This window comes from Lynx rufus, unplaced genomic scaffold (genome assembly GCF_022079265.1).
Source record: "Lynx rufus isolate CCGP_SWC_20201006 ecotype Redwood Valley unplaced genomic scaffold, mLynRuf1.p SCAF_9, whole genome shotgun sequence".
Lineage (NCBI taxonomy): Eukaryota > Metazoa > Chordata > Mammalia > Carnivora > Felidae > Lynx > Lynx rufus.
In genome coordinates this window covers 64,899,469-64,913,252 of record NW_025814897.1, presented here as the reverse complement: position 1 = coordinate 64,913,252, position 13,784 = coordinate 64,899,469, and the positions used below count along the sequence as shown (strand labels likewise).

Below are 13,784 nucleotides of genomic sequence, written 5' to 3'. Positions count from 1 at the left end.
CTCTACTAATCAAGCAAAGGTTTCTAAGGTTTTAGAGGCTGTTCCTTTCTTTTCTTTTATTCTTAGTCCAGAATGTTAGCAATTGTTAGGTGCTCATATATCACATCTCAAAATTTGATTTTCATTACAAAACTGGGAGGTTTAAATGGGATTTAAATTGTCAAAAAAATTGGGTCCACTTTCATGCTTTTTGAATCATGCCGGTAATTTGATCCTGTAGCTTAAGAATATTGAGAAAATGAGAGTATAAAGAAATATAGGGCTCAGACATCTCCTCTGAGGCCAATGATTTACCAGAATGGCCCATAAGAGGAGACCCACCTCTTACCATAAGGAGCCTGAAGTGAGTGTTCTTTGGAAGAGAGGAGGTAAAGCCTTCAAAAAGCCTGCAGAATATAATAACTCCTTATTATATTTTGGTCCCTGAGAACATTTGGGACAAAAGAACACTTCTGGAGCAGAGGGCGGACTGTGTATGGAAAGCTATGCTGTGCTAGGGTAACCACCAAGAACAGTCTCTGGCCAGGCCAGCCGGGCCTCAGCTTTCCTGTGTTCTCAGCACTAGGCTCTCCCACCTGAGCCATGGGGAAGCAGGTCAGTCCCACCAGGCAGGAACAATATGTCACAGCCCACTACCACGCTCCCGGAAAGCAGTATGGGGTCCAAAACCAGCACCACCCTTTACTTTTGGGTTATACCCAACCAGCATTCCAATAACATGCCTGCCATACTGCTAGATTTCTTCTCCCCACATTGGAATCTGACCTCCATCAAATGCATGCTCTGTGATCCAGGATGTGTCACTTAGCTTCTCTAAGTTCGCTTAAGTTACATCTGCTATTGTGATGATGAAGGGAGACAGACCCTTGCAAGCAGAGTGCTCAGCGCTGCCTGAGAGCCCAAAGCAAGGTAAGTGCAGGGGGATAGACCCCTGAGAAGGGCCCACCTCTTTGAGGCTGATACCCTGGGCATTCTGAGCAGACTTCTTGGTGCATTCTATATGTTAGTTAAGTCCAGCACACAATAAGGAAACGAAATATGCCAGTGACAAGTCCAGATGAGAAGGGCAGAGATTTGTGCTTTCCTAGGCACCAGCTGAATTCTGACAACTAGACAAGTGAGAACAGGAGGACTGGACTTCCTTCTTTTTCTTGAACCTGGAAGTCAGGGAAGACCTCTCTGGAAAAGTGGCATTGCAGTCCCAGGGCAGAACCCCCAGACAGAAGAAAGGCTGAGGTGACTGGGTAAAAGAGATCCGATTCCGATTGCAATGTTTTCTTTATTGTTTTGAACTGCCTTGATCAGTCTCTTCTTGGAATCTCCAGAGAATATTGCCAATAGAGTACTGATACATCAAACTATAATAAGGATCATATGGAACCACGTTCATCCATTAAAGAAACATTCAATCACCACTATGTTCAAGGTTCTGTGTTAAATGTCTAAATACCCAGCATCTTCCAGCTAAACCATCTTCTCTTTTGGCCAAGGGCCTCCCTGTCAGACAGATCTGAAACTCCAGCATCATCTTTAACTCCTCCTTGTCTAATTTCCCCCTTTTCCTGCTATCCTTACTCACTATATATCTAGACTGCGGTAGCATCCTTTAACCTGGCTCCCTGACTCTGGGCTTGAAATTGGGTATTAGAAAGGTAATTTGGAGTTAAAAATGTAGGATAGAATCTTGGCTAAGGGTTTAAGACTATATCTGAATTCTTATTTTTTTATTTCAGTAAAAAGAACCTGGAAATGACCAATACCAACCACTGCTAGCAATTTGTATATCTCTATATATTTCACATAATTTTTAAAAATAAATGACATCATGTGCATAAGTGTAAATCCTTTATACATAAACCATGAGCATTTTCATGAAAATAAACTATAGCCACATTTTTAATGGGTACATTTTTATATATACTATTGTATCACTATTCCTTAATTTATTTAGCAAATCCTTCATTGATTTACCTTTATATTGCTACTGATGTTTTACTGTTATAAACATTATTATAGCAACTTACAAAATGCATAGATATTTGTACATTTCTTGGTGTATTTTCATCAAATAAAATCTCATATAGGAAGTTGCTGGATCAAAGAGGTATTTAAGGCTTTTGGTAAATAATGTCAAATGGCCCTCTGGAAATTTTATACCAATTTACACTCCCAAAAGTAGACTAGAAACATGGCTCTTTCCTATACTATCACCCAGTTATTAATATTCTTTAATATCTTTGCCAATCTGACAGGTGACAAGTGATCTCATTATTGTGTTAATTTTATATTTCCTTGAATACTAATGAGATTGAGCAATTTTTGCATATTTTAGGCTATTTATATTTCTTGTTTTTTGAGTTGTCTGTTCATATCCTCTCATTATGCTGTATTGATTTACCTGATTTGTCTATATTAATTCTGCTATGTATATATTAAATATTCTCCCACTTGATGTTTGTGTTTACCAATTATTGGAATAGAAATTTAAAATTTTGATTTCACCAAAACTGTCACACCTTTTATTTACAATTTGTGACCTTAGTTTTTTTTTTTTTGAAAGGCTTTTCCTATTTCCAGACTAGCAAATATTCATCTATTGTTTTATTCCAGTATTTTCAAAGTTACATTTACTACATTAAAATCATATTGATATTGGATTTATTTTGATATAAGGCATAAGACAAAAAAGTATATGTATGGCATCATTTGTTCTAATTTATTGATAAATCCATCATTTCCCCGCTGGTCTGAAATGCTGATATTATCACTGACTATACTCACGCATCTGTGAATCTGCCGAGGATCTTTGAGGTGGGCAATTAGAAGCAAAGACACAGGGAGGTTCAGATATGAAGTTATGATAAGGGTGGTAATAGGAATGAAAGGATGGGGATTATGAATGAAAGGATAGATTAATAATGGATAAATCTTATCTTCTCTTTGAAATGTGAAGATAATAAGGAGAGCTAAAGAGTAACAATAGCTTTTTTTGAACCAGGAAAGTGTCATGCATAAAACTGTGAAAAGCAGGAGTTGGTTGTGAAATAGAAGATGATGATTATTTGATCAAGATTTTGAGCTTGTTGACTCCATGGAGCATCTATGTGATGGTGATGATGATGATGATGATGATGAGAGAGAGAGAGAGGAGAGGGCCAGGGAGAGAGTGAGGGAGAGAAAGTAAATTAAACTAAGATTCAGATGAATTTTATTGAGCATCTCCTGTATTTCATAGGTAGTGCTGCAATTTCCTGGATGGTTCATTGGCACTTGAAAGATTTTGCTTTCTTCCTCAGAGAAGTAAAGCAATAGCCAGGGGCACCATGGAGTCTGAGAAATGGCACATCAGCTACTCCCTAGTCCTCCCTCATCCTCCTCCCTCCCCTCCTGCCCAGCCTTAGAGCCTCACATCTCATGTCCCTAGTCACCCTCCTCCTGGTGTGAGAGGAGCTGGAAATCCCGTCCTGGAAGCCCACATGGAAGGTAGAAAACACTGGAGAGGAGATGGGAGGGGAAGAGGACTGGCACTCTGGGGTTATCTCCCCTAAACTTCCTCCAAGTCTACAGCCAGGGCAAGCAGACGTTGAGGAAAAGGAGCAGGAGAAAATGAGCGAGAGCCCCAACACTGCTCCACCACACAGTCTGGCCTCCACCCCACAGCTCACTCTTAGTTGCTCTTTCACAGGCTGGGGTGCAGCCAGAGAAGCTCAGGGCAGCCACATTCGTGGGCATGAGAACGCTGCCTTCCACAACAGTAGGTGTAACAAGTAGAAGTGGAGTTCCCAGTGGCCTGATTTGGAACGTCAGACCTTTGTTCTATGGAAACATGTGAGCTGAGTCGTTCAGGGTCAAAGAAATGTCTGTGGAGATTTATATGAATGAAGAAGACTTTCATGGTCTGCTCCCACATGCAACTGTGTTTCCATGGACAGTGTGTCCATGTTCCAAGTCACTGACTTGTGAACAGACATTAGGACTGAGGCTCCTGGAAGTTGGAAATGGGCTGTACTAAGTTTCCCAAACAAGCAGATGAAATATAGAAAATCAATGATTGGAGACATACGCAAACTTCCATACTTCATAGAAACATTACAGGCAAGGATTTTCCAAATTCTTGCTTCAAATCAGAGATCCTTGAAGTTGAACACTAGTCAGAAGTAGTAGAATCTGGTTATTAAAAATAAATGCTTTATACTTTTAAAATGTTTTTATTTTTATTTTTGAGACACAGAGAGACAGAGAATGAGCAGCAGAGGGGCAGAGAGAGAGGGAGACACAGCATCCAAAGCAGGCTCCAGGCTCTATGCTGCCAACGTGGGGCTCGAACTCACAGACTGTGAGATCATGACCTGAGCTGAAGTCGGACGCTTAACCGTCTGAGCCACCCAGGTGCCCCTAAATGCTTTATACTTTTAAACATTTCAAATATACTTTAGCATACCTCTACTATTTTAACCCATGATGACCCTGCAAGAGATGATTTCCCCATTTTCTAGATGAAAGCTGAGACTAGGATGGACCAACGCACTTGACTGATACCATGGTTCAGAGCAGAACTAGGACTCATGAGGACCTTGTGTTCTATCCCCACTCTCTATTACCCCACCAACAAGCTGCCATCCTTGAAACTCTGCCTTTTGAGGCCACTTTTTTTTTCAATAGCAAATCTTCACCTCCCAGACCATACATTTTTTTCAGGCCTCAGCATGGTTTATTTTGCTTGTTTGGCATGCAGGCATCCGTTACATATCCCAAATGTGAATTTACAGATATGATCCGAAGTCTGTTATAAATTTAGCGAAGTGGTCATACAGACAGAGCCTCCTTTTGATAAATGTAACAATTTAATGTCCTGGGAACATGAATAGGCCAGGATATAAAAGCTTAGCAGATCATGTTTTATTACCTAATCAATGAAAGCAGAGAACGTTGTACTCTTAGATAAATGCGTATAGTGTTCTTCTGTGCCTATGGACACTTTAGGACATACTTGTGATTTGTGGTAAATATAAGAAGGAAAGATAGCCCAACGTTTGTGAAAGATACTTTAACATTTTTTGTAAAAATCACTCCTCTCAATATAAATAGCATTAATCAGAATTTCTTTTCAAGTTGCTCCTCTATGGCTATATTAATTTTACCATTAATTTAAACTCCACTTACGAAAGACTTTTTAGGCAGGCTTCTCCCTAGTTTTGGTGAGCAGATGATAAGGAAAACATACTATTTATGATATCAGCCTTCAGATGAAATAGGAAATGATATGATAAGGAGAGTTAAAAATGAGTCTACTAGGAAAGACACTAAGAATGGAATAAAAACCTATGGGAAATCCAGAGATTAACGTAGGAGTCCTCCCTAGTCTTGCCCAAGTATGAGAAGCCTGTGTTCATGCAGAGTTGAGTCAGACATGGGCTGGAGAGTGCAAGCCTGGCTGGCCCCTTGCCCTATCCCTTCTCCTCATGCCATGTCCCATGTGGTCAGAAACAGGACTTCCTGTAAAGAGGGGAAGATGCCGCAAGTTGTTAGGTGTCCAGGTGCCAGAGTGGTCAACACACCCAAGCAAAGAAAGTGATCTTGTAAGCATAAAACATTCTCTTTCAGGACACAGAATAAAACCATCTGGGAAGTGTCTGTTAGGACAGGTAAGCTGTTGCAATGGTGAAAGAGATAATTATTTGACTTTTATTTAATTTTTAAAAGTTTACTTATTTATTTATGAGAGAGAGAACATGAGAATGAGCAGGGGAGGAGCAGAGAGAGAGAGACAGACAGACAGACAGAGAGAATCCCAAGCAGCCTCTGTGCTGTCAGTGCAGAGCCCAACGCGGGGCTGGAACTCACTAACTGTGAGATCATGACCTGAGCGGAAACCAAGAGTCAGAGGTTTAACTGGTTGAGCCACCCAGGTGCCTTGAGATAATTATTCGATTTTTAAAACAAACGATTATCATTTCCTCACTGCAATTTGCATTGTATCACCAGAGATGGAAGTTCTAGTTATTTTTAGAACATTTGTATTTTTACGGCAAGAAAAGAGCTTGGAGGAATAGGCTAAATCTGTCACCTTCCCAGGAGCCTAAAGTCCCCAAGTTCTGACATTAGTGGTTCCCTATCTCTCTGCTGGATGTGCCACTTAATTGTAGGCAGAAGCCACTCTGAAGCACTGAATTAACATTTTCCTGTCTCACCTTGCTCTCCAAAGAATGCTGGAATTGCACATCCAGGGCAGAGTTGAAGATTTGGGGGCACACATTTGAGATTTTAAAATTCTAAGTTTTTGAAATACTTACTATACATCAAATAATACAAAAGAAAATGAATAGTATTTGCCTTCTCCTATTTCCTTTTTCATGATCAACATCATAAAAAAATCCTCTTGGTATGTTTCTAAGTATGACAAATTACTAGTGTAGTAAATGAGGATAAATAAGACATCTAAAATTAAGCTGATTAAAAATTCAGCATTTATATGCGAATCAGTATAAATTTATAGACACATATGTAGGTGTCCAATGTTTCGGTAACATATTACAATTATTAATGGAAGTTGTCTATATGGTAAACGTTGGCAACCAATACATTTTTAGGATTACCATGAGGAAAACAGATTTCCATTTTATTTATGTGTGAGAGAAGTTTTATTTTCGCTTTTAATGAAATGTTGGACTCTGAAAATCCAATGAAGATAAAACATTTTTATTTTGGCAACATTACATATTGAGTTATTTATTTTGGGCTGAAAAATTAGTAAAATTATTATGAGTATTGATTGAAATAGGTTCACTTTATAAGTGAAAAGATCATATTGGTTTCTTATATGGCTTAAATATTGTCATGTTAATACTACACATGTGTATAATGTGCTATATATATTTTTTAATGTCACTAATTGATTAGAGAATTCTGCATCTGAGACTTTTCTTACCATAAGGCCCAAATCAGGGAGATAAACTTTTAAGAGTAAGGAGCCCCAATGAGAAAGGAAATAGAAAATAGTATCTCAAATTCAGCTGACTCAGACCCTTCTTCATAATCAACTCTTTGCTTTATAGGTCTTCAGGAAATTTGTGAAAACATAGATTCATATCCTTCATAACTTATGAATATATTATTATTAAAAATTTTTTAATGTTTACTTTTGAGAGACAGACAGACAGACAGACTGTGAGCAGGGGAGGGGCAGAAAGAGAGGGAGACACAGGATCCAAAGCAGGCTCCAGGGTCTAAGCTGTCAGCACAGAGCCTGATGCAGGGCTCAAACTCACAAACTGCAAGATCATGACTTGAGCCAAAGTTGGATGCTTAACCGAACGAGCCACCTAGGTGCCCCACTATGAATATATTATTATTAATTTTCTACTTTGTTTTACAGAAAATCAAGGAAGCACTTTGAACAAAGTCCAGAAATTCAACAGCTGGGAAGGCATTATGGAGAAAGCAATTTTGATGGGTTTTCTTCAATTTTCTCTAAAAAGAGCCAAAGAACTGATGAAATTTACTCTTAGACCAAATATTCCTTTAAAAACATGAGTACAATACATTCCCCAAGAGACATGTGTTAAAACATGATATCAACTTACTATTTTTTTGGTTTCTAAACTAAACTGACTTGAAACTAGTTCTAAAAATATTTAAGAAATGGGTATGATTTTTTATAGGAAACATAATTTTCTCATTTGAGTGTTGGTACCTGCTCATTTTCTTCACCTAAAAGCAACCTCTTCCTATTGTAACGGTCCCTTGCCTGTCACTGTCCATTGTCAGCTCTAGCTATTGCCATCTTCCCAACAGACCAACTTCCTGGATGCATCTTTTTCACTGGCCACGATGTGTTGCATTCACACATCTTTCTGCCTTAAAGATGTAGCCTCCTTGGGGGGACATTAAAAAACAGTGTTCCTGTCATGACTGCTGTAACTTCCTTTTCTCTGTTGCTTCCCAACCACAGGGCCATTACTGGGCACCATGTCCTCCCATCCACCAGAATCAGGAATAAGTATGGAAGAGTTCATTTCGGTAGAGCAAACAGATATGGTGTTTCTGTTCTGCGCCAGGAACTGTGGTAGGTGTTGGGGTGCAAAGTGAAGAAATAATGTTTAGTCTCAAGGAGCTTATGGTTCAATAATCTGTCTCAAATTGTCCTTCAGTGTGATCCTATCCACTTTGCTTGCTCCTTTCTTGTTCATTACCTGTGCAAGCTCTCCTGGGCTTGTTTCATATCTTTCCTCCCTTTGTTCTTTAATCCTGTAATATCTTTCTTTTTAACCCCATTCCCAAGTGTTCAGGAATACAGCTTGCAACGGAGGTCTCAGAAAGGCTTTCTGAGCTAAATAAAAGAAGCTATAAACATTTAACTGTTTTTTTTTTTCTCTAAATTACCAGATCAAAAGCAGCAATAAAGTAAAAGATCACATCACATTATCTGAAGTGTTAATCTGGGGACAATAGGAACCTCTTAGTTTCTTGATTAATTTAAAATTTCTATGTAACTGATTGACAATATATGATCTTAGCTACTTAAAAAAATTTTTTTAATGTTTATTTTTATTTTTGATATAGAGACAGAGCACGAGCAGGGGAGGGGCAGAAAGAGAGGGAGACACAGAATCTGAATCCGAAACAGCCTCCAGACTCTGAGCTGACAGCACAGAGTCCAACGTGGGGCTAGATGTGGGGCTGGATGCAGGGCTTGACACAGGGCTCAAACCCACAAACTCAGATCATGACCTGAGCCAAAGTCGAACGCTTAACCAACTGAGCCACCCAGGTGCCCCTGGTCTTAGCTACTTTTTAAAAAATCAAAACAATAATCACATTTGAAAACAATTTAGGGAGAAAATCTAATGCTTTATGGAAGATTTGTACATCTTAAGAATTATTTTGAATGAAATATTAAAACTGAGACTTGGAAAAACCAGAGAATGCTCATATCCTTGCTTAAATAAAAAAAAAATTAAAAGAGATTTTTCTTGTGCCTATCCCCAACAACAGCAAGAACCTGTAGATTTATAGTTTCAACTCTAAGGAAATTGGACTGTCAGATCTGCAAAAACAGAAATAAAGAACATGGAAAATGTTGCAAAACTAAAGTATTTCTCTAGATTATTCAAATTATTTAAGACAATAATTTTATTTCTCAGAAACATGCATACTCTGGCCTGGTACCTTAGGAGACTCTCTCTCTTTCCCTTTCTTGAACTCAGGTAGGACTCCCTCCTCTGCCCTGTAAAATCACTGTAGCTGTGGTTTCCAGAGACTAGAAAAATTAAGCCCTAGATGTTGAATAAATGACCACTTACAGCATCTCTGAAAGTAGCCTAAACCTTATCTCTTCTTTTTTTTTTCCAAGTTTATCTATCTTTGAGAGAGAGAGAGTGTGTAAGTGCACATATTCTAGCATAAGCGGCAGGGGGTCAGGTGGGGGGTGGGCAGACAGAGAAGGAGACAGAGGATCTGAAGTAGGCTCTGGGAAGTCAGCACAGAGCCTGATGCAGGGCTCTAACTCACACACCATGAGATCATGACCTGAGCTGAAGCCTGACGCTTAATGACTGAGCCACCCAGATGCCCCAAACCTTATCTCTTCTAATTAAACAATTTCACTGATTTCCCCATATTCCCCCAGTTTCCCCATATTTCACTGATTCATGGTTTTTCTGTTCTCCTCTCCACTTATTCTTACTCTAATACTATTATTTCTATTGTTCATTGTAAGCATGTAGTATTTCAACTACATTTAGAATAAATAAGCTTCTTGCAACCTGGTCTTGAAACTTAACCACGATCTATAGTAATACATTATGAAGAAATATATTTAAGACCAACAAGTGATTTGCTACAAAACAGTGTTTTCAGCTGGAAAATATTTCTAACACTATAGATATTCATGTATGGATTTTGTACTTAGGTTCATTAATTTATAGTTTTACCCAGAATATTGCTTCTTAGGATCCTTTAAAATTTAGAACTCATATTATTATGTAATTGGTAATAAGTCACTTCACATTCAACATACAAAAGAAGTAGCTGTTAACAGTATAGCTTGTAAATCAATTCTGATTAGTCCATGATAATTGGTTGGATTCAATATTACTACATCAAGCAAGTGGCCCAGTACATTTGCTCTTAAAAACATGCAAATTGGATTGACCGAATGGGAATGGGCTGCTAAATTTCCATCATGTTGGTTATACTATGTCAGAGTATCACACTTGCCCAATGCTACCTTATGACAACTCACTCACTATGGCTCTTTGCCTTCTAGCATCTTTTTCAGGGTGTCCTTTACTTCTGTGTTCCTCAGGGTATAGATCAGGGGGTTGAGCAGGGGAATGACAAGACTATAAAACACAGAGACCACTTTGTTGTACTTCCATGAATTCCCTGCTTTGGGTTGCTGCATGTACATGAAAAACAGCGTTCCATAGAAGACGATGACCACAGTGAGGTGGGAGGCACAGGTGGAAAAGGCTTTGCACTTGCCTTCAGAAGACTGAATTTTTATAATGGAAAGGAGGATGCAAATGTAGGAGATGAGGACAGTCAGGAAGGATCCACTGAGATTCACTGCAGAGAAGATCAAGAGCTGCTTCTCTTTGGTGCGGGTGTCAGAGCAGGAGAGGGCAAGGAGAGGAGGGTCAGCGCAGTAGAAATGGTGGATGATATTGGAGTCGCAGAAAGACAACTGAAAAGTCAGAACTGTTTGTATTACAGAGTTTAGGAAGCCGTAGGTATAGACGCCTATCACCAACTCCTTGCAGACCCGCTGAGTCATAACGGCTGGGTAAATCAGGGGGTTGCAGATAGCCATGTAGCGGTCATAGGCCATTGTGGCCAAGAGGAAGCATTCAGTAGTGGCAAAAGCACTGGAGAAGTACAGCTGGGCAAAACAGCCTGAAAAGGAGATGGTTTTTTTCTTTGCCAATAAATTTTGCAGCATCTTGGGCCCAATGGAAGATGAGTAGCAAACATCGATGAAAGCCAGGTGGCTGAGGAAATAGTACATGGGGGTGTGGAGCCTTGGATCCACCTTGATGAGTAGGATCATGCCAAGGTTTCCTACTAGGGTGATGAGATAAATTACCAGGAATACCACAAAAAGGGGAAGCTGCAGCTCAGGACACTCTGTGAATCCCATAAGGACAAATTCTGTCACTGTGGTACGGTTGCCTCTTGCCATTTTGTTCTCTCTCTTGTTGGAAAAAAAAAAAAAAAAGAAATATGGCTTCAAAATGATTAGACTAAACAAAAAGGTTCTTACCTCTTTGTTCCAGTACCAGATGACAAAAATTTGGCTTCACAATTCCAGTGGCTAAAGGCTGTCATTAGTCATGGGGCTTTACTCTGCTCACTCAGAGGGTTGGAATTCATTCACTTTCTTTTTTGATGGAAATTGACCAATTGACCTCCACGTAAGCTGCACCAAGTTACACTCCCAAAAATGTTGTACAAGAATGCCGATTCTCCCACCAACCCAAAATCTTATCAAATTTTAAACCTTTGCCCCCATGATGGTGAATACTGGGCAACTCAGGTCCTCTTGATTTTTAAAAATGATGAGTAGGGATTAGCATTTTCTCAAACAATTATTTGCATGCGTATTTCTTTTTCATGACCGGTCAGTTCAGTTCTTTTGCTAATTTTACTATTAGGTTCTAGATCTTCTAAGCATTTTATTTACAGGGCCTCTTTGTTTATTAAGGAGATTAGCCATTTGTTTGCTACATGTATTGCAAATTAATTCTTAGTTTGTCACTTAACATTGGTATGGTATTTTTTTTTCTTTCTGCTACGCAGTAAATTTTAAAGGGTTTTTGTCAACTTCATCGATCTGCTTTTTGAATTCTGATCTTTGTGACACAGTTAGATACATTTTTCTCTATTTAAACTTACTTTAAAAAATGATCTCTTGCTCTATTCTAGGGCTTTACGGATTTCATTTTTACATCATTATCTTTGCTTTATCCAGAGTTTAAGTTTGATATAAAGAATGAGGTAGTCAACTCATTTTACTTATTTCCCCAAATAGCTAGCTGGGTGTCTGTCCTAAGGCCGTTCGTTAGTGAAGCAATTTTCTGGTTGATTCTGCTTATTTAAAACTCCAGCCTTAATGTACAGTAAAACATTCATAAGTACTTGGGTCAATTTCTGATTCTTTTTCTTTGTCCTCTCTTCTAGAACAAGGACCAAACATTTAAATCCGAAGCTATAAATTTAATTTTAATATCTGGTAATACAATTTCTGGCTATTTTCACACGTATATTTTCAAGATGAGCTTTGGCATTATTTTATCAAGTTCCAAAAAAAAAAAAAATCCTGTTTTCACTTAGAGTGCTATTGCATTGAATCGATATGTTAATTTGCTGAGAATTGACAGCTTTACAATCAAAACTTCTATAACTAAGGAATGTATGTATTTATTAATGACGTCCCTAAATAGTCTTTCCTTAGAGTTTTCTTTAAACTTTCCAGATAAATATCTTATATTGTTCTTTAAAGTCTATTCACGAATGTTTTATTTTATTAACTATTGTAAATGAAGCTTTTTTTTCATTTTGTGGTTTATTTAAGTACTGTTTACATATGGAAAAACTACCAATTTTTGAAAAATTGATTTTATAACTATCTTCTTTACCATAGTTTCCTATCATTTAAAAATAGTTCTTAGTTGATTCTTTTGGGTTTTCAAATATAGATTCATATAATATGAAAAGGATATGAACTTCTTCCCTCATTTCTGTAGAGCATCTCTCATTTTTTTCACTTTTCAACTTGTATTGGGTAGTACTTCCAGAGTATTACCTTTCAACCTTTTAAAGCATGCTCTAAAAGTGCAAGGAGACCCTCAGGTATATAGACATACAGCATAGCCTATGTAATATAACTGATGTTTGAGAAAGACAAGGCTTTAAAGAACTGCGCATATTTGGTGTGGTTAAAAAACTGACTCCCCAGGAGCAAGCCCACCTTTGACACTGGCAGAGCCCAGGGCAAGAATAACAAATGGGGGCTCACATATCTACGACTTAATAAGAAAAAGTTAAAAATGAAAATAGCAAATTAATAAGATATGTTCTAGATTTCCTCCTCAACAAATATACCCTCATAATAACCTGGATGATGGAATCCTCAGAATTCCATGCTGGAATGAGGTGGTGGGAGAACTTGTCTCCAGCCCACATGTGCACAGCCACACGTGTGTGCATCTGTTCACACCCCTGCAAATAGCCATCCCTTGGTTACCCCTAAGGCCTAAGCATGTGAATATCAGCACTGTGGTTTACCCTTACAAGGGTGATCTTGGAAAGTGACTCTTGTAGACTCCGGAAATAAGTTGAGGGCCATCTGGGCAAGGAATTTTAGGGTCCTGTTACCTGGAAGATGGTCTAGAAGGGGTGGATAGGATGAATGCTGTGTGGGCACATCCCTTTGGCCTTGTCCACTGGAGTGTAGTACAGTAGGAAGAGGCCCAGAATTTCCCTAAAGAATGTGACCAAGGCAGTGTCTCTTTTCTTTGGCTCTAAGGGTAACCAAACTTATAGGTTTGCCTATAAGTAAACGCATGTCTGGGCTAGATAATTGAGGGTCTCACTCATTTTAAGGAGTTTGGTCTGTATCCTATAGGGAGTGGGAAGCCTTGAAATGAACTGAGATGGTGACTGGAAAATGGAAAGAACCTCAAAAGATGAAAGATAGATTCAAGGAGAGCATTTTAGGAGGGGGGTTGAGTCAGAGCAGCTCAGAGCATGTTTGGGAGACTGCGCATCCCTTCTGTTAAGAA

At 38.7% G+C, this 13,784-nt stretch overlaps 1 protein-coding gene across 1 annotated transcript; it reads right to left on the bottom strand.

Moving 5' to 3' along the window:
• Positions 1–10,246: 10,246 nt before the first annotated feature.
• On the bottom strand, positions 10,247–11,188 carry LOC124504782 (olfactory receptor 1030-like). The gene has a single exon (XM_047070316.1). It carries the CDS (start codon positions 11,180–11,182, stop codon positions 10,247–10,249), a length of 936 nt encoding a protein of 311 aa, XP_046926272.1. The 5' UTR covers positions 11,183–11,188.
• Between the last annotated feature and the right edge of the window lie 2,596 nt (positions 11,189–13,784).

Bases quoted from the DNA above. Each gene is read 5' to 3' on its own strand.
- LOC124504782 (XM_047070316.1), bottom strand. From the start codon at position 11,182: ATGGCAAGAGGCAACCGTACCACAGTGACAGAATTTGTCCTTATGGGA.